Genomic DNA, 24,210 nt, shown 5'->3' with positions numbered 1-24,210 from the left:
GAGAAGATGAAACTTGAACTAGGCCTCTTGGCTCAGAGAGGGGCAAAACTACAGAGCCACAAATGTTCTTTTAAAATACTTTTTAATCAATTTGTTAACATCAGATATGTTATGAAGCAAATCTGAAGTAGGTGGGACTTGAACCCCACGCTCTCGCCCAGAAGTAGGGACACTGCCATAATTTAACCTTGAAATTATAATATTGCACCAGAATATATTAAAAGAATGGAGTTGCAATTATGACTTCATTTTGTTACAAGTAAACATGCTAGTTTAATGTGTACTGGCATTGTTCAAAATTATAGTGTGGGTGTTTAGAAAATATAGAAGTTAAATTTTATCAGTTTCTTCAACCATTGAGCCAGTGTAACTTATTGTAGCAAGGATGCTTTTAAAGTGAGCATATTTATGAAGTGGGAGCAGAAGTAGGTCATTCAGCACTGGAAGCCTTCTCTGCCATTTGGTAAATTCTGTTGTGTCGATCTGTTTGTGTTGCAAGTATTGAGTACTATGTCAGGGCAGTACTGAGTAGATTAAAACTGTGCACATCTTCACCCAGAAACACTAGCAGTCTTGTTGAAGAGCCTAGTATTTAATTTAAATACATTTAACTGCTCTCCCACGCTGTACAAAAACAATCTAAACCATTGTAACACCGGGATATCCCCAGAATTGTTTACCAGCTGGCCTCCTGGTCAAAGCTCTGGTTGATAATGGTCCTAGAGCAAATTTGCTTATTTTCGACCCAGAGCCCATTGGCCCTATGCCAGTGAGGCGCAACCATCAAAATGGACAGGTTGCAAGTCCCATTGCAGTTGTCAGGTTCTTGAATCTCACTCTTTGCTGGCAAGAAGAGTGGGGGAAATAGAACCAACCTCAGTATGTCATGTTTAGTAATGTAGTTGCACTTCATATTTTAACAAAATATTTTACTAATTTATTTATAATTTTCAGTTATAGATTTATTTATAATTTTTAGTTTTAGATTTATTTACTTACAAAAATGTGGCTACAAACCATAGAGCTCATTCAAAATGATATAGGAAGTAAAAGGTGGTGCAGAATCTAATCAACTTAAAGTCGAGGAAGTTTTAATATCACCTTGAAGCTACTTAATTTAGCAATTTTGCTGCTATTAGTTGGGCTATCTTGCTGAGCAACATTCAAATGGGTTTAATGCAAATTATACAAATTACTGCCAACTATTTTGAAATGTTTAATTGTGTGGTTATGCTTTGTGAACTACATGGATATGACAAATAATTATATGAGCGATTACTAGATATTTCAATTTTTGAAACCTACATTTTCTGTCCGTGTTTAGTACATAACGCACTGCAGTACAGATTTCTCAGACTTATCAAGTCTGTATGTAGTACATGTTTTACGGATGGGTATGAGTATAATGTAAATCATTTTTAATGATTAAATATCTGATACCTTAATATGGTGAAACCTTTTGTGATGGATTAACTAATTACAGCTGACAATTTACTATTGAATCCATTTCCCAAACCGTATCTGATAGCCCACTCTTCTTGAGAATAATATTTGCTATGATGCTTAAAATGTAGCACGCAATTTGGTGGAAAGCATTCAGATTCTTTATTTTATAGCTTAGTGCAATTTTTGACCTTTTAAATCCTTACGATAACAATGGTGTTAGTTTACAAGCAATCCCACTCATTTAAATTTTAAATTCATAAGTATTTAAGGAGGAAGGATCATTGCTGTTTATAGTCATGGAATGTTATGGAACACTTATGAAACAGACACAAGAGCACGTTAATTGGATTTTGTTACAAGAGGTTGATCCTTCTCTCCAGAAATTTTAATAGGAGAGAAATTGATGACATGATGGTAATGTTCTTCAGTTTTTCTTGCTGTATGCTGTCCTTTTTGAATTTTAATTATATAGTCTGAAATCTTTTTATACCAAATAGTTGAATTATTTTGTATCCTGTAGCTTTAATTAGGTTCAATTTTTTTTCCCTGCATAAACTATGTAACATTAACTGTTAAAAGGTCATGGAGATTATCGTACCAGGTAGTACCTGTGGCAGTGTGGTGCAAAGTTTTTATTGTTCTGTTGAATAGGTAAGCTTAAGAATGACAAAGACAAAATGATCAGCAGAATTTATCAATTTCATTGAATAAACATTTTATTTCCTGTTCAGTGGTAAATAAGCAATGCAAAAAAAACCCATTTTTTCCACAAATCTGATGTGGTAAATTTGTATCGTATTAGTTATAAATAAAGAAATGTTTATACCATTGAACTTATGACACATAAGCTAAACATATGCAAGACCATTAGCTTTGTTTTCAGTTCCGTTCAGAAGAATAAGAAATTGAGTTCAAAAGCATTATTTCAGTTCAGCTCAGAAGTCACCCAAATTGAGTTCAGAAGCCATGTATACTACAAGTCTTCCAGCAGCCAACGGGACATAGAGGAGAGAATATGTAGACAGATTTTGGAAAGATGTAAAAACAGCAGAGTTGTGGTGGTGGGAGATTTCAACTTCCCCTACATTGAGACTCACTTCATGCTAAGGGCTTGGATGGGGCAGAATTTGTATGGACCATTTAGGACGGTTTCTTGACACAGTATGTAAACAGTTCACCCAGGGAATGGGTCATACTGGACCTGGTTTTGGGAAATGAGCCTGTCCAGGTGAGTGAAGGTCCAGTAGGGGAGCATTTTGGGAACAGTAAACCAGTCCTCGGGTGAAGTAGCTAAATAGGGGGAAAAGGCGAACTACAACAAGATTAGGCAATAACTGGAGAATTTTGATTGGAGGCAGCTGTTTGACGGTAAATCCACACCAGACATTGGAAGTATTTCAAACAATGGTTGATAAGCATTCAGGAGTGGCACAGTGCTGTGAAAATGAAGGATAGGTGTGGCATGGAATATGTGAACCTTGGTTGACCAGGGAAGTTATGACCTTGGTCAAAAAGGAAAAGGCAACATATGCAAGATCTAGGAGGATGGGAACTGACAAAGCACTTCAACTATGTAAGGAAAGTAGGAAAGAACTTAAACAAGAAATTAGAAGGGTTAAAAGGGATCATGAAAAGTTGTCAGCAAACAGGATTAAGGTGAATCCCAAAGCTTTTTATGCACATATAAAAAGCAAGAGGATAGCCAAGAAAAGCGTTGGCCCACTCAAAGATAAAGGAGGGAATCCATGTGTGGAGCCAAAAGAAGTAAATGATGTCCTAAACAAATACTTTGTTCATGTTTAGAAAAGTTAATGCCAGCAGACCTGAGATTCTAGACTACCTGGTCGTCTGGAACATCTCATTCTTTACTCCTAACTGATCCAGTCTTTTTTCATAAGCCAGCCCTACCAACTCTCATCAATCTAGTAAACATTTGTTTCATACCTCCACAGCCAGATCATCTTGCCTGAGATGAGACCAAACTGCAGATGTGGTCTCACCAAGGACCTGCACAATTACAGCAAGCCATCCCCACTGTTGTACTCACATCGTCTTGCTATGAAGGCCAATGTACCATTTTCCACCTACACTGCCTGCTGCACCTGCACGGACTACTTTTGGCAATTAGTTAATGAGAACACCCAGGTGTGATTCTACCTCTCCCTTTTCCCAATGTCATTCCATACAGATAATAATCTGCCTTCCTGTTTTCGCTACCAAAGTGGATAACTTCTCATTCATCTGCATTATACTTCATCTGCCATGCATTTTTCCACTCACCCAACTTGTCCAAATTACACTGAAGCATTGCTGCATCCTCTTTGCTGTTCACCGTCGCACTCAGTTCTGTGTCATTTCAATGACTAATCACCAATCCAACTAAAGAAAATTGTGATCTATCAAACAAGGTTTTATTCCTGAATATAACTTGTCCAATAGTACCAATAGCTGGTAACATAATGGCATTATAACTTCGGAAGACAAGTTACTACCATGGAAACATAGCCACAGGAGAAGGTTATTTACCCTCCTGAGGCTGGTCTGCTATCTCATTAGGTGACTAATCTGTGCTTCATCTCCGTTTATCTGCATTTGCTCCCCAGAAAAATATAGTAAATAAGAGCAGTATCAGGCCACGTGATACTTTGAAATTGCTGCATCATTTCAATATAATCATGACTGATACCCCTTCTAAAGTCTGTTGCTTTTTATTTTTGATTGTGCAGTAAAGTGTGAAAAGAACTGTTTATATGAAAAAGGATTTGCTGCACTTAAAAGCTAGTAAAGTGACACTCAGTAAGAACTGTAAACGTAATACTGTATATTACAGCTATAATGCATGTTTCATTAACGTGAATTGGTGTATTGTGATTGAATAGTGGACACTTCGGAAACCGCACACTTTCTGCTGTACAAGTATAGTGATTTTCTATAGTGATTTCCTATAATGTGATTTTCTATGGCAATTTTCTATAGCGCGAGGTCACACAATGCAGCTATTGCATTACAGGAGAACTGACTGTATGTGACTGGCTCCCAGGCAGCTGAACAATTTGGGTTGTGAATGGAGAAGGAACAGTATTTTTTTCTATGATGAAAAGCTTGATGATAGCCAGTTTATTTCCACTTTGCAATTGCTGTAAGCTATGACTTTTAATTGGTAAGTTTAGAATCTTTATAGGAACCAGGCCATTGTGTGCCTCCTGCATTCAGATGAAAGTATCTGGTGAAGGCAGATAGAGAAGTAGCATTCTGGTCGGTATAATAATCATCTCAGCATTGCTGCGGACAAGGACCACCGAACTGCCTTCCTAGCCTTTCCTTCTGCCCAAAGCACCTGTGTTTTGATTTTCCCTTGTCAGAGTCTCGGTAGAGGGGGAGTTTATAAGGTGGTTGGAGTTGTAAGTAATAGAGTTTTATATATTATCAACAGTTCATAATTGTTTATCTGTAGCTAGAATCCATTTGTATTAATTAATAATTCTTGTTAAGTGCAGAAACCTGGTTCATGCTTTCTGTCAACTTGCACCTGAAAAACACAAATTGGGGGATGCTGAACACTTTTTAAAATCTTTAACTTTTGTGACAACGCTACGTGTAACATTGTTAACTCCACTTTGCTATCCCATATCCCTTGAGTTTCTGTAGGTTTAAAAACCTTTCTGTCTTCAACCTTGACTGTGCTAATTGATGAAGATCTATAGCCCATTGAGGAAATTTCTCCTAGTCTCAATTCTAAATTACAAATCCTATGTTGTAATGGATTTCATAATATCTGGAGTTGATCAGTTAAGTGGCTCTAACTGATCTTTTCACAAACTTAAGTTCAGGAAATTTAGGATAAACTGCTTACCTTGAATTAACTTGATTGAGTGGTTCTTGAGAATAATGCTGAATGTGTACATTTCTAAATGCGAGGTTGAGTTAAATGTGATTCAGTTTTTTGCAAAACGATCATAAATATTCATCTCATGGCTTCAAACTGGGAGTAAGAATTAACATGTTTTAAAAGTGCATTTAAGTAGTTAATCATTTAAGCAGATTGATACTTAGCACTTATTACCAGATAGCTATTTTCATAATCAACATGTTCAGAGCTGTTACTACACACCTCTATAATGCATGTGGGCCTTGAAGCTTGGTCTCCAAGCTCAAAGTTAGGAACATTTTGACTGTATCACAGGAGCCCTAATTACAGGATACGTAAGTTTCCATTGATGATTAAATTAAATCAAAGACTAGTGCCCAAGTTTTATCCAATAGAGAACAAAATAGTTTTTCTCAAGCTGTAGTGTCATTCATGTAATTGCATGGAAAATAAAATTGTTTATGATATGAGTACGGTTCAAGTGAGTTTCAGTATGTTAAATTGCATTGTAATGAACTAAACAACTTAAAAGTATTTATTTACGAATTTTGAATCGACTAATTTTATATTTTAGTTTCAGTGATATATGATTCACGTCACTTGTGATTTAAATATTGGAAATCAGATTTGTGTTTGAATGTTAAAATTGCAGAAAACTGGAATTGGAATGGAAAGTTTTGTTCTTGCCTTAAAAATTAATTGCATTTTGCACCAGAGTTGAATTAATATTCAAGCTTAACTCTGTCCGTATCATATAGTTGAAGGAAACAAATCTTTGAATGTATCAGATGTAATGTAATTGTTTTCCATTTTGTTGGCCTTAGGTGTTTTTCAGAGCAGGAACTCTGGTTAAATTGGAAGAACAAAGGGATGAACAGACTAGAAGGAATATCACACTGTTTCAGGCAGCTTGCAGAGGATACCTTGCAAGACAATATTTCAAGAAGAGAAAGGTATGACATTTGTCAAAGCTTTGTAAAACCAATAAAGAGTTCATTCTAATCATGCTTTTTGTACTTTGTCATTTTTCATTTTAAACTATACAATGCCAGAGTAAAGAGGAGGCTATTTGGTCCATCAAGCCTGAGCAGGCTTTTCTGAAGTTACTGTAACCCTTCATCCTGGGAGCCTTCCTGGTAAATCTCTTTCACACCCTTGCTAAAGCTTTCACATCTTTTCTATAAAATGTGGAATCTGAAAGGAGTGTTTTACAGAGTTTCAGTTTGCTTCCTGCTGTACTCCATGCTTCTATTTATAATCCTCAGAATCACATTTAATTTATTTTGTTTTAATCTGGCCTAGCCACATTCAAGGGTTTGTGAACAGTGTCTAATACTTCATAAAGGTTGTGGAGGTCCTGAGAGAGTACTAAGGAAATTACCAACAATTTTTTTGTACTTTTGTATTTATGCACTGGATGTGGGCATTGCTGGCTAGGCCAGCATTTAATACCCAACCTTAATTGCCCAGAAGGCAGTTAAGAATCAACCAAATTGCAGTTGGTCTGGAGACATATCTAGGTAAGGAAAAATCTTTCGATCTTCAGCCTTGGTTTTTTGACAATCATTAATGGTTTCATGATCATCATTAGACTATTAAATTCCAGATTTTTATTCAACTCAAATTGTACCATATGCTGTGGGTCTCTGGATTAATAGCCTAGTGATAAAAGCACTAGACTGTTGCCTGCCCAAATTATTCTAGAGGAAGAGGAAGTTTTGTGACAGGGTTAATTTGGAGAAACTGGAATTGTTGCTTTTGGAGGAATAAAGTTTGAGAGAAGATCTGATCGAAGTGTGCAAACTTATGTCCAGTTTAGATGAGACTGACAAAGGAAAGCTGTTCGTGATAGCTGATGGTGTACAGATGTGGGACACACATTTTTGAACAAACAATGCAGGAGGATATAAGGAACAAGGGTTTTTTTTTCAGTGAGTGGTGATGATCTGGAATAGAGAGATGTTGATAGAAGAAATGGACAGGAACTTGAGGGAAATCAAGTTTCAGGGCTACAGACACAAGCAAAAATAATGGATTAGCTGGATTGGTCTTCAGAAGGTTAGCATTGATTTGATTGCTGACTGGCGTCTTTATTTTGTAGTGACTCTTTGATTCTGTCATTCAGCTTGTATTGTATTTCCTCATTCTTCTTACCAAAACGTATCACTTCATCTTTTGTGTGTTGAATTTAACCTGTGCGTGCAACATTAGAACATAACAGTAGCAGCCATGAATAATACTTTGACATAGCATAAATATGGATTTCTAGCTTGGTAAACCATGTTTTCCATGTCGTGGTGCACTAATTAATTCAGTTTGTATTGCAATTACAGAAAGTTTCTACTTCCCTTTTTAGGGAGGTTTGTCTTGGAAGTATTTTAATTAAACTGATCTTGGCTTTAAGATGGTATGACCAACCAATCTGACTGAAGCTAATTGATTAACTTTTAGGTTCAAGAACTAGCTATTCGTTGTGTTCAGAAAAACGTCAAAAAGAACAAAGGGGTCAAGAACTGGCCGTGGTGGAAACTATTCACTACTGTCCGGCCATTAATTGAGGTTCAGTTAACAGAAGAGCAATTACGGGGCAAAGATGTAAGTACTTTGGACTCTAATTTAACATAACATTTTATTTTTACCGTCCTAGATAAATGCTGCTTTTTCATGTGATAAGATGGCGATTACATTTTTATCATCACACAGTTATTGTTTTATATGTAACACAAGATTTGAATTTACAAAATGCCCAAAGATCATGAAGCAGGGATTGCTTATTCCACTGGCATCAGATCATTACAAGCATGAAGGGAAATTAAGAATAAATGAGAAACTGTTTACACAATGTATAGGGAATGACCATGTGAATGACATCGGGCTGAGGGAATTCCTTTGTTTTTCTCCTCTTTCTTCCTGTGATAATGTCTTTAAAGCCATGGTGAATCATTAATTAATCTCCTCGTGGAAGTGTTGACTATGAGATCACTTGGGAACAGGCAATAGCTGGAACTCATCACCTGAGTCCTTTTATAGGGCCTTTTTGGGGACAACACAGTGGTTCAGTCATTAGGGCTGCTGCCTCATGGGGACCCAGGTTTGATTCTGACCGGGGGTGACTGTGTGGAGTTTGCACACTGTCCGTATGTGTTTCCTCCAGGTTCTGTGGGTTTTGGGGCCCTGATAGCATATTGATTATGTCCCTACCTCCGGACTAGTTCAAGTACCACCTGCTCTCGACATGTGTAGTAACATGTCTAAACAGGTCAATTAGAAAAATAAGATAATGTCCCTATGTGTGGACCAGGAGGCTCGCTCTTGACTGTGCTGGTGGTGGATAGTAGTTTTTCAAAAAAAAACGTCAGTGATTTTACCGTTGGAAAAGTTGCTCATTTGCGTGTGTGATAATACTTCTGGGTAGAAAAGATAAAAAGGGCCCTTGCGTTGGGGTTCTTGATTGTGTGTCCCAACCTCAGAGCCAGGAGAACTGGGCTCAAGTCTTACCTGTACCAGAGGTATGTAATATCATCTCACAACAGGCTAATTAGAAAATAAGTGGATAAACGATAGAATTTAAAAATAAAGGGCCTTTGTGGGCCAGTAGTAGTACCCCTACCTCTGAGCCAGAAGGACTGGGTTCATGTCCCACCTGTTCCAGAGGTGTGTAATAACATCTCTGAAAATATCAAGCAGACTCAAGAGCTGTAATGGTATAATAATGCCCCTACCCCTGAACAATGATAACTGGTTTCAAGCCCCACCTGCTTTAGAAGTGTGTAACAACATCTCTAAGAAGGTGGATCAGGAAAATATCTATTAAGTAGACCAGGGGTCTATTGTGGCACCATGGTGGCATTCCTGCTTCTGAGTTAGAGCACCTGGGATCAAGTCTTGCCTGCTCCAGAGGAGTGTAAAAACAGCTCTGAACAGACCGATGTAAAAAAAAACAAAAATAAAGCAGACCCGGGTCCACAATTGGGCCGTTGTGGCACAGTGATAGCATTCCTGCTTCTTAGCCAGAAGCTCCAGGTTCAAGTCCCATTGCTACAGAGCGCTCTTACAACATGTGAACAGGTTGATTAGGAAATAAAGCAGACTCAGATAGATCTGCAGAACTGTCTGTCCTGGGGTGGGACTAGCCTACTTATCCCATGAGTAGTAGCTGTATTTTGGTGTTCAACAAGAAATAATGTTCATTTCCAGTCAGGTTTCCTGAGTTATTACACTTCCATCATTCCTTCCCTTCACTGAAGAATTTGCCAGCAAGTTGTTGTTGAACTGATCTAGCTGCCCTCCCTCACCACTGCTACATGTTGGTGGAGTTCCTGTTACGTATGTTTAACTATTAAAAATTATGATTACTGGATAGTGAATGGTGGACATTTTGGTCACAGTAGTAACCAATTCTATTTGCTGTCAAATCAATTTGTATTTGTCTGGATATATGTAGTTCCTTGTCTATCTCACACTAATGTGTGCGTATATATACTTGTGTGTTTCTCTCTCCCTTCTTAATCACCACAGAATGCCAGGTGAATAAAAGTGCAGATGTTAGTGAATTTTATCTATTATCCTTCCTTCCCCGTCCTCTTCCTGCCATCCATGGACATCGAGGCCAACTATACTATCTTTTGACCTAGACTGTTGGGAATTAAATTTGCAATCTTTGTGATCTGTATTATAGTTCAGTCTCTGAGTGGGTGGATTCACAGAGGTAATGACAAACAGCATATTTTATGGTTTCAATGCAAGTCTTTGAAATTAATATTAAAATATTATATTGTAATGACATTATTTTCCCCAATAGTGCACATAGAATAAACTATACGAGAAAAGTTGCACTTATTCAAAGTATTTATTAGAGTTAATAAATATGAAAATATAACAATCTTTTAGCTATGATTTGAAATTTAAATAGAAGTTTCATTTATTGGGAATTATAATATTGGTCTAGATTTCTGCCTCAATTTGCTTCGCTGATGCACCTTTGAAGCTGAGGAAGTCTCAATATGCACAATTTTTTGTATTTATGCAGTAAGTTTAAACTTGCACTTGATAATTTGCTCTAATCAGATTACTCCATGATTGGCCAAAATTATGCCAACTTAAGTTGTTTGTTCAACATTTATCCTGTTTTGTTGCAAATACTTACTTAAAACTTTTCAGAGAAGGTCAAAAGCCCCCTCAGGAGCATAGCTGTAAGTAACTAAGCTGGAGTATCAAAGCATAGCAGTAAAACAAACCCTGCCACTGCTTGTTAGCAAAGTGTGGAGCTGGATGAACACAGCAGGCCAGGCAGCATTTTAGGAGCACAAAAGCTGACATTTCGGCCCTAGACCCTTCATCAGCTGAAGGGCCTAGGCCCGAAGCATCAGCTTTTGTGCTCCTAAGATGCTGCTTGGCCTGCTGTGTTCATCCAGCTCCACACTTTGTTACCTCGGATTCTCCAGCATCTGCAGTTCCCATTATCCCTGCCACTACTTGTGTTGACGCCGTGACACTTAGCAAAGTTAAGATTTCATCTTAACATAATAAAATAACAAATCAATATTATCTCACCATTCATGCTGGCCTTGAAAGCTGGAATGCAAGATTTGGCAATCTCCGTGGTGAAAATGTTGTCTCTTGATATTTCAATTCCTCTTGATATTCACTATTCCTCAATGAGAATTTCTAGCATTGAGCTAATTTCAGCTTATGCTTGCATGAGGAGTAATGTCATCAAGCTGTTTAAACATTCAACTGATTTAAAATTTTTCCACAAACGACAAACCAGGAAATAATAAAATGTTAATCCAATGTTTTAAAATCCTTGAAGAGTGAATTAAGATTTGAACATTTGCAGACTCAAGATAGAAACTGAAATATCATAAATAAACTTTTGAAAATAAACGTGTAATTGCTTAAAAATATAGTTTATAAAGTTTAATAATTAACACCTTGGAAAAAAATTGACAGTGCTACTTTTTGAAGGTCACATCACTCATACAGCAATAATTACTGCTCAGATTGCTGTTTAAATCCCAGTTACACCATGTTGAGCAAAGCTTAATTTTTAAGCAGTTTTTGATAGTGCTAATGGTGTTGAAAAGGAGAGTTTCACTCCAATTCCTGGAGACAGAATATTCCTGGTCACTGAACAAGAAAGGTTGGAAAACCACTTTGTGATTGATGGAAGGAAGATTTGTGACACTAAGAAGATTTGTGACGTTAAGAACAAAAAGGTCCTATATTCTAACCAAGTGTTGATTGGTGTGACAAGATTCCCTCCAGTAAGTGACAAGAGGTCTTTTTGCATATATTAACATCCTGATGGATATGCAGTTTCCCATTCTCCCGTGTGCCAGATAGAAACTGGATAGTGTCAGTTATGGACCTGAATTGTCAACAATTGCCCATTCTCCAACACAGCTGCCAACACCAGAAACTCCAAGTCCCTGTCAGCAAAGTGGTATTCCAGTTTCCTTCTATTTGACATATCCAAGGCAATTGGCAAGAACTGTACCGGACGTCTGCAGATGATAGCACTTGACTGGGCGCATGCCCAGGCAATAAAGCTGGCATCAGCACCAGGACTCGTGCAGTCCCATCATGTGCTTCTGCCTGCGACAAGTGGGGTGCCAGAGGAATGTGGTGTATGGTAATAAGGTGCATTTGGGAAGATAGCATGAGAAAACTAAGGCAAGAGGAGAGAAGCTGTTCCTGAAACTCACCAAAATTAACATCTAGCAAATTTTTGATACAATTCACCCCGCAGTTTCTTCAGTTGCTTTGGTAGGGTGTGAGGCTGAGAGTAGTGACAATAGCAAAGCAATGAAAGGCAACTTGCAAATTTTAAGACTTACATATTATTCTGCACCACTGCTAAATCTTTAAGTTGCAGTTGACCTCAGGAGGAATAATGGTCAATGTAATGGTTTGCAGTCAAAACCCCACAATGTGTAGCTGATTCATATCAATGTAGACTTCAATGTTATAACAGTGTTATACGCATTTCTGCGTAGAAGGGAACGCTGTCAAGATAACATTATTAGAAAGTGACTGGCATAGGTATTGTTTGAACATTATCAATGTTTTTATAGTTTACCTTAAATTTTCACATCTGGAAATGTTCCTGAAGTATAAATGACTTTGCAAGAAATACTATCCATTAAGTTTTGACAAGATGGAAAATGTTAAGAAAAATCAGTTTCAACCCTGTTAAACATTTTATTCATTGTGTAGTTAAACAAAATCCATTAAACTATCTTAAGCTATTAAAAGTTGGGGTTAAAGTTGCGTTTCATTTTGTCACTCATTACGTAAGAGATAACTGGGAAATATGGTGTTTCACTGTATTAGGAGGAAATTCAACAGCTACGGAGCAAAATAGAACGAGTTGAAAAGGAGCGTAATGAGCTACGGCTAACCAGTGATCGCTTAGAAAGCAGGGTAAGATAATAATTGAATTTTCTGTATATTTGATATTTCAGTCTATGTAACAAGTAATATTCTGGAATTGCCAGCATACTTCATTTGATGCAGAACAGGAAATGATATATGGAATTAAAATGTTTAGACTTTTCTATTATAGGTAATGTTTCCAATTGCAAGCCATTATTACATTTCAAAATAAGTGAGATAGAGAAGTGTAATAAATATTCAAGAGTAATAATTGACTTAAAATTAACAGCACTAATGTACCTTGTACTTTCGTCTATGGTATTAAGGCTGAATTTTGTTCTAATTTAATAATAATTTAAATGCAATTAAAAACAAAAATGAAAACGACTTAAATTCATGATGTGATCACAAACACAGCTGCAATATGTAAATGGTTAAAATGTAATTTTATGCATTCCGTAGCTCTGAATAACTACACATTTTAACAGGCTAACAACCATTTGAAATATAATGTTTAACTTGTTTTGGGGTGAAATCTGCATCATAAGAGCAGAGGGAAATGCACCACTTGAGAGTTCTTTGGCTTTGTGACTTACCTGATTCACTTGGAGGCTCAGGTTGGAGGTTGGCCTTCCCACTCCTAGGTGAGTTGAAGTTCCTAAGCAACCAATGTCAGCAGCAAAGTGGGGCTCACGCCAATGGGATGTCAGGTGTACCCTGGCAATCTGCGTTGGGTGGGACCCTCCTGATCCACTATTCTTTGTTCTCTGGGGGGTGCTGCTTGAGCAATAACAACACCACCGCCCTAACTGGTGCCTGTTTGAGTAAAAACCCATTGAGCTTCCCTACTCATTTGTCTTGTGGACATCCAGCAGTATCTGGACCCAGTATCTGAGCCTCCTGTAGTCTCAACAGTGGCCACCATTTCTGATGGCACTGCTGCGGCTGAAGACTCTCTATTGGCCAGGATGGCCAATAGTTGTCATCATGATTTGCCATTTAATTTTGTTGGGGCTTCCAGCATTGATCAGAATGGATTTTCCAGTGGTTTTCTGTCATTGGATGGGACCACTGCTACAGTTGCTAAATTCAGACCAATGAGCCATAGTCAAAAAAAACAGGTTGGCGTCGGTTCCTGGCCTGCACATTAAAGTTATGTTAATGTGCATCAATTCAAATCTAAAATCATTTTTTCAAAATTTATGCATTTTAAACAATAACTCACAGGTATTGCATCAGTAGATTAATACCTATAAACTGATTTCAACAACAGCTGGGAGACCTGACATCAGAGTTAACAGATGAGAGAAACACTGGTGAATCAGCAACTCAACTTCTAGAGACAGAAACTGCAGAAAGGCTACGATTAGAGAAGGAAATGAAGGAGTTGCAGGTGGGTTAATTTTCTAAATTGTTGAAACTTTGCCAGGCATTACAGTACTATATGATTTGTAAAGGAAATTCCAGGATTTTTACCTCTGAATTTTTTTAAAAAATTCATTCATGGGATGAGTGTGTTGCTGACTAGCTCAGTATTTATTGCCCATCCTTAATTGCCCAATGCACAGTTGGGAGCCAACCAAATTGCTGTTAGTCTGGAGTCACATGTAGGCCAGACCAGGCAAGGATGGCAGCTTCCTATCCTAAAAGGGTATTAGTGAACCAGATGGGATTTTCATGACAATTGACAGTGGATTCATGGTCATCATTAATTCCATGTACGTATTGAATTCAAACTCCACCATCTGCCAAGGTGAGATTTGAACCCAGATCCCCAGAATGTTAGCTGGGTCTCTGGACTAAAGGTCCAGTGAGAATACCACTAGACCATTGCCTCCCCATCCAACTCGAGGCTTAGCTACCAATGTTGAAGGAGCTAGTATCCAAGATATGCAGGAGAGCAGAATTAGAGGAGCAGTTACCTTGGAGGCCTAAAGGAGGTCATAGAGATGGGATGGGAATATTTGCTAATTGAGGCAATGAAGCTAAATGTAAACTTACACGTTGATGATTCTGGTTAGGCTCAGTTTCATTACAAACAATAAACAGCTAAACAGCACAAAACAAATAGTTTTGTCGAAGCATTTCAAGCTCGCATTTATGCTCCTCCAAAGTTTTGAGTTTTTTTTTCACATACTAAATAGCTTGAACCGTGAACCATGAACCATCTGGTCAATTCCCTTCTCTCTCATATGAAGGCATGGAGAGATTTGAAGCCAGGATAATGTTTTAAAATTCTTGGAACAAGGGTACACTGTAGGGGTCAGAAGAGCGTATTCATAATGTTGCTTGGGCTAGAGTGATATAGCTATGAAGAGAGACAAGATAGGCTGGGCTTGTTTTCCTTAGAGCAAAGAAGTCTGTAGAGGGATCTGACTGAGGTGCACAGAGTTTAGAAGGATGTAGACAGGATTGCAAGGGAGAAACTATTCCCCTCAGTTAAGGTGTCAATACCGGGTTGATCTGGTTTTGTGGTAAGGAGCAAGAGGTTCACGTGGGATTTGAAGAAAACTGGCTGACCAGAATAGTTCTGAAGAAGGGTCACTGGACCGGAAACATTAACTGTGATGCGTCTGCACAAATGCTATCAGACCCTGCTGAGTTTTTCCAGCAACTTCTGTTTTTGTTTCTGCTTTCCAGCATTCACAGTTCTTCGAGTTTTATTTTACTAGAGTGAGTATTGCCTTGGATGAGAGTTTTTGCAGCAGATGATCTCAGTGGGGTGGAAGTGAGTACAGATTGAAATAAGCAAATCTGGTAGTGGAGAATGTGATCAGAGGCTAACGTCAGGGTTAAGTACAATGCCTGTTAGGTTAAAAATAGCTTCATTGCTCCCAGGACATTCTTTGATACTGTAGAATTTTTTTATTTGTGCGATATGGGCATCTTTTGGCTAGACCAGCATTTATTGCCCATCCCTAATTTCCCAGAGGACAGTTAAGAATCACCTACACTGCACCACACGCAGGCCAGATCAGCTAAGGATGACAGATGGGTTTTTCCAAAGTCGACAATTGCTTTATGATCATTATTAGATCCTTAGCTCCACATTCTATATTGAATTCAGATTCCATCATCTACCTTGGTGGGATTTGAGCCCTGGTCCTCAGAACATAGTTGAGTTTCTAGTTTAACAATCCAGCAATAAAACCACTGCTCAATTTCCTTCCTTGATATGTTAACATACAAGTTTGTGAAGCAATGCCGGTAATTTAAAGATTTATTAAAATTCTGAAAATTGATAAGTATTATTGTAAGCATCTTGCATTTCAGGCCAAATATGATGGAATGAAGAAGGAAGTGGAGTCAATGGAAATGGAAGTGATGGAAGCTCGGCTTATCAAAGCAGCAGAACTAAATGGAGATTTGGATGACGACGACTCTGGTTAGTTACTTGGCCTCAATACTTAACCTTATTTTGGTGCCCATATCCCACAAATATGTTTTTTTTCTATCTCAGCCATTCCATGCAAGCATTTATGCTTCTCTCCGACTTCTTCACATTTTCTTTGATGTTTCATGTTTGCTAATGGGATATGAGTGTCAATGGCTAAGTCAGCATTTATTTTCCATCTATAATTCTTTTCGCAAAGATGGCGATGAGCTGTCTTCTTGATTCATTGCAGTTCTTAGCAAATGGATAAACCCCAGTGATGTTTGTAATGAGTTCCAGGATTTTGACCAGGTTCACAGTAAAGGAATGGTAATATAGTTCCAAGTCAGGATGCTGTGTGGTTTAGAAGGAACTTGCATGTGATGGTATCCTGTGCATCAGCTGCCCTTGTCCTTCTAGGTCTTGGAGGTCACAGGTGTGGAAGATGCTACCAAAGGAGAATTGAATTGTGGAATACATCTTGTAGACATAACGTATTACTCCCAATGTATATGAATGGAGATGTGCGTGCAGGTTAAAGGTGGTGATGGACTGCTGATCCAAAGGAATGCTTTGTTCTAGATGGCATTGAAAGACTCATGTAGTTGCAGCTTCACTCATCTAGCCAAGTGGAAAATATTCCATTATGTTTCTGGTATGTGCTTTGTAGATGCTGGACTGACAGTGGGGAGACAGCAGAATTCCTATTCTCTAATCTGCAGTCGCAGTATTTGTATGGCAGGCCCAGATCATTTTCTAGTCAATGGTGATTCTAGGAATAATGTTAATAGATGATCAGCAATGGTAATGACATTGACTATCAGCAGGAGATGGTTAGGTTCTAGTTTGGTCTAGTTTGGGACAGTCTAGCACACCACCTATATGGCGTGAACGTTAACTGTCACTTATCAGCCCAAATTGGGGTGTTGTCTCAATCTGGCACCATATTGACACCAGAGATAGTAGGAACTGCTGATGCTGGAGAATCTGAGATAACAAGATGTAGAGTTGGATGAACACAGCAGGCCAAGCAGCATCAGAGGAGCAGGAAAACTGATACTTCGGGCCTAGACCCGAAACATCAGCTTTCCTGCTCCTTAGCCTGCTGTGTTCATCCTGATCTACACCTTGTTATCCCATATTGACACGAGCTGCCTCAATATCCGAGGAGTCACGAATAACGTAATCATCTGCGAATGTTCCCAGTTATGACCATATGATAAAGGACAGGTCACTAATGGAGCAGCTGAAGATAATCGGGCCTCGGGCACTACCCAGATGTACGGGGACCGAGATTATTGACCTCCAGAAGCCCTAACATCTTGCTTTGTGCTTGCTACAACTCCAACCAGCAGATGGTTTTCTCTTATTCCGGTTGACTCCAGTTTTGTTTGAGATCCTTCAAGTCTTTCTTGACAAATTCTGCCTTGATATCAAGGCCAGCGTGTCTCATCTCACGTCTGGAAGTCAGCTCTTTTATCCCTGTTTGGACTAAATCAGTAATGAGATCAGGAGCTGAGTGGCCTGTTGCAAAACAACAGTTTGTTGCTGAGCAACACCAATGCCAACCCTTCCAATCATTTTGCTGATGATCAAGAGCAGATGACAATTGGTCAGATAGGATTTATTTTGTGCGCTGTTCAGGTGACATTCCTGGGAACTTTACCACATTGCTATCGAAATGCCTATATTTTGTGGTACTGAACCAGCTTAGCTAAGTGTGCACCTAGCTCTGGAGTTCAAGAATATGATTGTGGAGTGGTGTTAGAACACTGGCTTTGCAGTATCTAGAGCTTTTGATTGATTCATTCCATGTGAAATCAAGAAACAATGTTGCTGGGGCCCTCAGGATGATGTCTAGATTTATCAAGTACTTTACACTTTTGGCTGAAGATAGATCCAAATATTTCAACATTGACTTGTGTTCCTTGTTAATTTGTTCACAGAATAATGGCATCGCTGGCAAGGTCAGCATCATTTTTTATTATGCTTGAAGCTGGTAGTGAACTGCCTGTTTGAACTGAGGCAGTGCTTGAGATGTAGGGACACTTACATGGCTTTTAAGGGTGAAGCTCCGGGATCTTGATCCTATGGCAAAGGACAAATATGATTCCCATAAACTGCCATTCCCATTCTTCCAGGAAGTGGAGATCATGATTTCAAAGATGTTTTCAAAAGAGTCATGGTGATTTTCTGCAATACGTCTTTTAAATTGTACACACTGCTGTCACTGTTCCTTAGTGGTGAAGGGCATGACCGTTGAGGTTAGTGGATGGAATGCAGTCAAAGGGCTATGTTGTCCAGGATTGTGTCAAGCTACTTGGATGTCATTTGACCTGTAGAAATCCAGGCTAGTGGATTGTACCCCAAAACATGCCCTTGACTTGTGCCTTGTAGATAGTGTACAGGCACTGGGTAGATAGGGTGAGTTACTTGTCATACTCTTGAAAATATAGTATTTATATAGCTGGCCTAAGTTCAGCATCTAAAGAATGTTGATAGCACAAATGTGCTGGGCTACCTAACATCTCAGCATAATCTGCTATTGTCTTCTTTCTCATATTCTTATCTAGCTTTACCTTATCTGCATTAGTATCATTTTGCTTTAAGTGTTATTCTGTGACAGCAAGCTGCACATGCTCATCGTTCTCTATGCAAAGGTATTTCTTCTGAATTCCCTATTCGATATGTTGGTATCTTGTATTAATGGTCTCTTAGTTTTGCTGTTCTCCTGAAGTAGAAATACACCAGGCTGAATCTTAACTTCTTTGCGGCAGAGTGTCAGATATGTCAAGTTTCTTGGATTGTGTTTCACCATGAGATTTAGCAAGATCTCTTGCCGTATCTTGCCCAGCACACTTCGTTAATTATCTATCTTGCCACTCTGGAGCCTCTGTTGCCTGATTCTAGCTCCATCTTAGCCACAGTCATTCCCAGAAGAGCTTACCATTGGCAGGATATCCCAGAATTGACCAACTTTACTGGTGCGGGGTGCCACTTTAAAAGGCCATTACGTACCCAGACAAGCATTGTTAGTTTGGAGTCGCACAGCATATTTCTTAATATTTATTCTGGCCGCAGCAGACAACAAAAAATGGCATCCTGCCCTGGAGGTCCTGCTGGATAGGATAGTGCAGAAATCGGATGTCCTGTTTCCTACCCCCAGGGTCTATCAGTGGAAACCACAAACAAACCAGACTGGTCAATACAGTCTCCGCTAACTGGAGGAGAGTTCAGCAATTTAGGAAGCATGTCAGTGACCTCCTTCACTCTACCAATGTAAATCCCAATTAGCTTGTCATCTACGCTCATTCTGTCTCTGTTACTGTACCTACCTACCACTCTCACTATTGCCTACAACATCTTCCTTTGCTTGCTGCACCCACCCCAGTCACAAACAACACTAAGTCTGTAAGCCATCCATGCTGCCTGCTGATTCGCTTTGGACAGTTCCCAGCCTGCACCAAAAGTGACAGCTGTGCCATACAATTTTGTCTGTGGCAGAAAGAGTCAGCAAGTGGTGGGCTGCCTGACATCTAACACATTACCCCTTATGAGAAAATCCTGATTCTGACTGCCTTGAGCAGCTAACCAACATGTCGGCATTTGCCCTTGACTTACTGTGTCAGTACATCCTTTGCAAAATCTACCTCTCTTGACTGAGGCCTGTTAACAACTGTGACAAGATTCCAGACAGTATGTTTCTACTAAACACCATGTTAATACTTCAGTCTTGAGAGCCTGGTATTTCTGGTTGAGAGGGCAAAGTGTAGAAAGGCAAGGCAGAATTGCTGAGTACGTCTAGGTAGATTTAAAAGAGTAAGTAGTTGCTCAGAGACAAGTGAAAATCCCATAGTTGTGACTTCATCCAGTCCACCTCCCACTGCCTGTTCCACTCCCTGAGTGACATGTCCATCCTGGGCCACTTCCTGTGTCGCAATAACACCACCCGCAAACTGGAGGAGCAGCATCTCCTTTTCCATCTTGGGACCCAACAGCCCAAAGCCCTAAACATGGATTTCACTAGTTTTAAAATCCGCTCCCTCCCAACCTTGGTTCATCCCGTGTCCAACCCTCCCTCTCATCACCCACCTCTTTGACCTGTCACACAACCTGTGCAACTTATCTGCCCCTCCCACCACACTGACCAATTTCCACCACTGCCTACCTGTACTCACCTATGACCATCCCACCTACCTCCCCCAGACCCACACTGCCTCTCTCTTCTCCCTTCCCCTCCCCATTTCTGAAAAAGGGCCATGACCCAAAACTTCAACCTCCCTGCTCCGCTGATGCTGCCTGGACTGCTGTGTTTCTCCAGTTCCACACTGTGTTGTCCCTGACTCCAGTATTTACAGTTCTGCTACCCCAGACAGCATGGGGTTTCTGCAGATACCAGACATTCAACTTTGATCAATATTCATGCACAGAGATACCGGACATTCCACTTAATCAAAAAACTTTCACACCTACTCTTAACTGTCAGGAAGTCAATTGACTTCAAAGTATACACTAGTAACACAATGATGAGCACAGATTTAGCACGAAGATAAGAGGCCTGCAATTAGTATAATTGTACTAATTATGGGCCTAGATCTCACCTGAGAGAGCTATCGTCCTGACAGAGCAATCCCCACAGCCATTTCCAGAAGAGGGTTCCAAAAGAGCTATCTCCCCAAGAGCTAGCCCTGCAGCCACCACTGGGAGAGGGATCCCAAGGTGTGTGATTCTCCTTGAGAACTATTTGCACAGCCATCTCCAGAAGAGGGATCCGGGCAGCAATCCCAAAACCTATCGACACAGGCCTGTCCCACTGGGGGAACCAATGGCAGCCAACCGCAACCAGCAGACCTGACAACCGATGACATCCAAAAGCCACCAACCTGACTGACAAGGCCTTAGATTTCCTGAGGTGAACACTGGCTAGAAAAAAACCACCACATAGTAAGGAAAACCAAGTACTCATTGGATAAATCCACTAGACGTCCTCCTGCATCAGTGGATTGAACCCGAACTGGAGGCCTACACTGTTCAAAGTCTCCATTGAAACACTATCTACAGTAAGTAGGAACAGCCAACATTACTTAAAAATCATGTTTATCCCCAGTACTGAGCTTAAAATCTCAAGACCCCAAAGTATCCAACCTAGCTAGCAGAGTGGGGAAGGTGGGTGGGTTACATCCCAGGAAACCTCAAGGGTACGAAGCCCGAATTAAGTTTCTATGATCAAAACCTGCTGTTTAGTTCTAATTGTCGTTAACTTGTATTTGATTTAATAGTGTATTTAGCCACTGTCCTCTGCATAATTGTTTGTTGTATTTGCTTTTATTTCTTGTGATATAATTGCATTTAATAAACGCAGAGCTTCTTTTGTCCCTGAACGCCGCCTTCCTTTCACATTCCCTAAATAAATCCAGTATCATAACCAAGGATCTGGAGGTGATTTGAGCCACCTAAAAATCAGCAAATTACTGATTGCAAATCAGAATCTCTACAGTACCACTCTTCTCACTGTAGCCCATGTGTTTAAGGTCCCTCTGAGATTCCACACTCTGTCTACTTTGTATGATCTCTAGTTGGTCATCTTTTCAAAAGGATGGAAATAATCTCTCAATTATGAATATGCCTTGCAGCCTGTCTGGTACCTGTATATGCTTTTCATAGTGTGGTGACCAAAACTGTACACAGACTTCCAAGTGTAGTTTTGCCAAGGTTTGATGCAAGTGTAGCATAAGCTCTCTACTTTATAATTCTATCCCTCTGAATAAAGTCTCGTATTTAATTTACTTTAGTACTTATGATACAGGTAAATAAGTCAGTGCCAACTTTCAAGATAACGAAGTGTGAAGCTGGATGAACACAGCAGGCCAAGCAGCATCTCAGGAGCACAAACGCCGATGTTTCGGGCCTAGACCCTTCATCAGAGAGACTGATGAAGGGTCTAGGCCCGAAACGTCAGCTTTTGTGCTCCTGAGATGCTGCTTCGCCTGCTGTGTTCATCCAGCTTCACACTTTGTTATCTTGGATTCTCCAGCATCTGCAGTTCCCATTATCAATGCCAACTTTCAGTGGTTTTGTATTTGTTCTCCATGATAGCTTTACTCTTGACACCATTTAGATTCTTATTTTCTCAATACGTGACTTCATGTTCAAATTCGTTTGCCAATTGTGTGCCTTGACTGCAAGCTTATTGATTTTGGCACTTCTTGTCAGTTTCGATGATCAACCTCAATTTGGTGGTGATTGAGATTAGTTGTTTTTCTTTTTTTTTTGAAAAAAGAGCACATGGGATTCTTCCCTGATCCACAGCCCCCACCCACAAAAATTCGCAGGACTTCAAATTGATTGACTTTTTGCGTCAGCATTGTCCTTTGACAGCATGGAAGCAAGATGTACTCAATTTTGGATTTATCAACCATTTCCACCACAGGTGCTCAAGAAGCAGACTAAGTGCAACTTCAGATATTTCTATCTCTCAGTAATAGGTCTTCTACTTTCATTGTCTTCCAAACTTTTTAAAGTTTAACATAATCATCAAAGTTGAGTTTTCATTCCTAGGCCCTCCAGTTCAAGACTGTAGTTTTCCTCTGTCTTGAATTGATCTTTTCACTTAAAGGTATTTCTTGCTTTGCAAAGTGCTTAAGTTCTCTTTTTTTTTTTCTGCTTCCTTCAATATTAAATGTAAATGTGAATTTAATTGACAAAACATTCAGCTTATAGTCAATTACTTGAATTTACCTTCCATAGGTGGAGAATGGAGACTGAAATACGAGCGTGCAATAAGAGAGATAGATTTCACCAAAAAGCGAATGCGTCAAGAATTTGATGATAAACTAGAGGTTGAATTGCAGAATAAAAGGCAACTGGAGAGAAAAGTGAGACAATGTTTTTAACATTTTTTTTGGTAGCATTATATAGTTAAATATTTGAACTGATGAGACACTATGCCTTAGATACTACTGCTGGTTATTGTGGTCTAAAGAAACAAGAGCTTTAATTCACCATTTTTCTTCAGAGCTACTGATAGGTAAACTCTTAAAAATCTGTCTTGCAGGATATTGTTTTTCAAATTTTACCGCGATGGATCAAGTGTAGTCTTGGCCATTAAAAGCCAACTAGAGTAAAGAAAGGAGGGCATGATACAGTTGACAATAATCTAGATGAGCAAGTGTTAAAAGCCAAGACCTCAGACTTGCTCATATCCCTGCAGGTTTCAGATTTACAAGCTGACAACGAAGAAATGCAACGCAGTGTTCAGCAGTTGAAGAAAAAATCTCAGCGTCTAACAGCAGAATTGCAAGATACCAAGCTGCACCTTGAAGGACAACAAGGCCGTAATCATGAATTGGAGAAGAAACAGAGAAAGTGAGTCAATTCCTGCGAAATAAAAACGGGAGAATATCATCTCCTTATTAAAACTGAGTGTTGAATGTGCATAGACTGATTTACACATATTAAGATTGTATAAAGCAATGGATTTTGGCTTATGTACTTAAAATGAAAAAGAAATCATTCATTTGTTTCATAACAATTTAATTCATCATGTTTGTTTTGCTAAACTTTTCTCGATATGTTCGCTGCTTTCTGTATCCATGTCCTTGATGGGAATAAACACAGACATCTGCAGAACGATCCTCTATCAAAATTCCTCTCTCTTACCTCAAAGACAAAATTCAAGAGGCCCCAAATCCTTTAGTTATTTCCAGAATAAATTTTGTTACCTTTCTTCTGCCACAATTGTGTTGCTTAGGAGTTGCAAGTCCTTTCTGCAGTTTGAAACAGCTGGAAGAAGTCAGCTCTGCCTTACAATTGCTGAATTGTCTGAGAACAGTAACATTTCCTGACATTCAAGTTCACTGTCTCAGATTTCTCAACTTAATTCACTAAAATTTTTGAAACTTTAATCAAAATCGCAGATAAGAACCACGCATGAAAAATAGATTGGCTTTATCTTCGTATTTAAAATGACCCAATTAATAGTGGCAAGTGTTGCGCTTATGAAATTTCAACTTTTGATAATCCTGCATACATTGGGCTATACAACCACATTGTAGATTTGCGAAACAGGGAAGTAACCTTTGTGTTGTGAGAACATGATTCTAATGAAACAATGTGGTGATTGTTATTTAATGATGCATTTATGAAA

General features: G+C 39.2%; 1 protein-coding gene across 13 annotated transcripts in view; it reads left to right on the top strand.

Annotated features, from left to right (window-relative positions):
* The window catches only part of myo18ab (myosin XVIIIA b), a 300,129-nt gene that overhangs the window by 183,255 nt on the left and 92,664 nt on the right, over positions 1 to 24,210 (top strand). For all 13 annotated transcript variants that reach the window (XM_059655209.1, XM_059655208.1, XM_059655207.1 and 10 more), the window contains 7 exons: positions 6,139 to 6,267; positions 7,766 to 7,909; positions 12,650 to 12,739; positions 13,965 to 14,084; positions 15,965 to 16,076; positions 22,812 to 22,939; positions 23,275 to 23,429. In XM_059655209.1, the coding sequence (XP_059511192.1) occupies positions 6,139 to 6,267; positions 7,766 to 7,909; positions 12,650 to 12,739; positions 13,965 to 14,084; positions 15,965 to 16,076; positions 22,812 to 22,939; positions 23,275 to 23,429 (878 nt within the window). The remainder of the gene's footprint in view (positions 1 to 6,138; positions 6,268 to 7,765; positions 7,910 to 12,649; positions 12,740 to 13,964; positions 14,085 to 15,964; positions 16,077 to 22,811; positions 22,940 to 23,274; positions 23,430 to 24,210) is intronic.

This window comes from Stegostoma tigrinum, chromosome 27 (assembly GCF_030684315.1).
Source record: "Stegostoma tigrinum isolate sSteTig4 chromosome 27, sSteTig4.hap1, whole genome shotgun sequence".
Lineage (NCBI taxonomy): Eukaryota > Metazoa > Chordata > Chondrichthyes > Orectolobiformes > Stegostomatidae > Stegostoma > Stegostoma tigrinum.
This window is presented reverse-complemented; position numbering and strand designations above follow the sequence as displayed.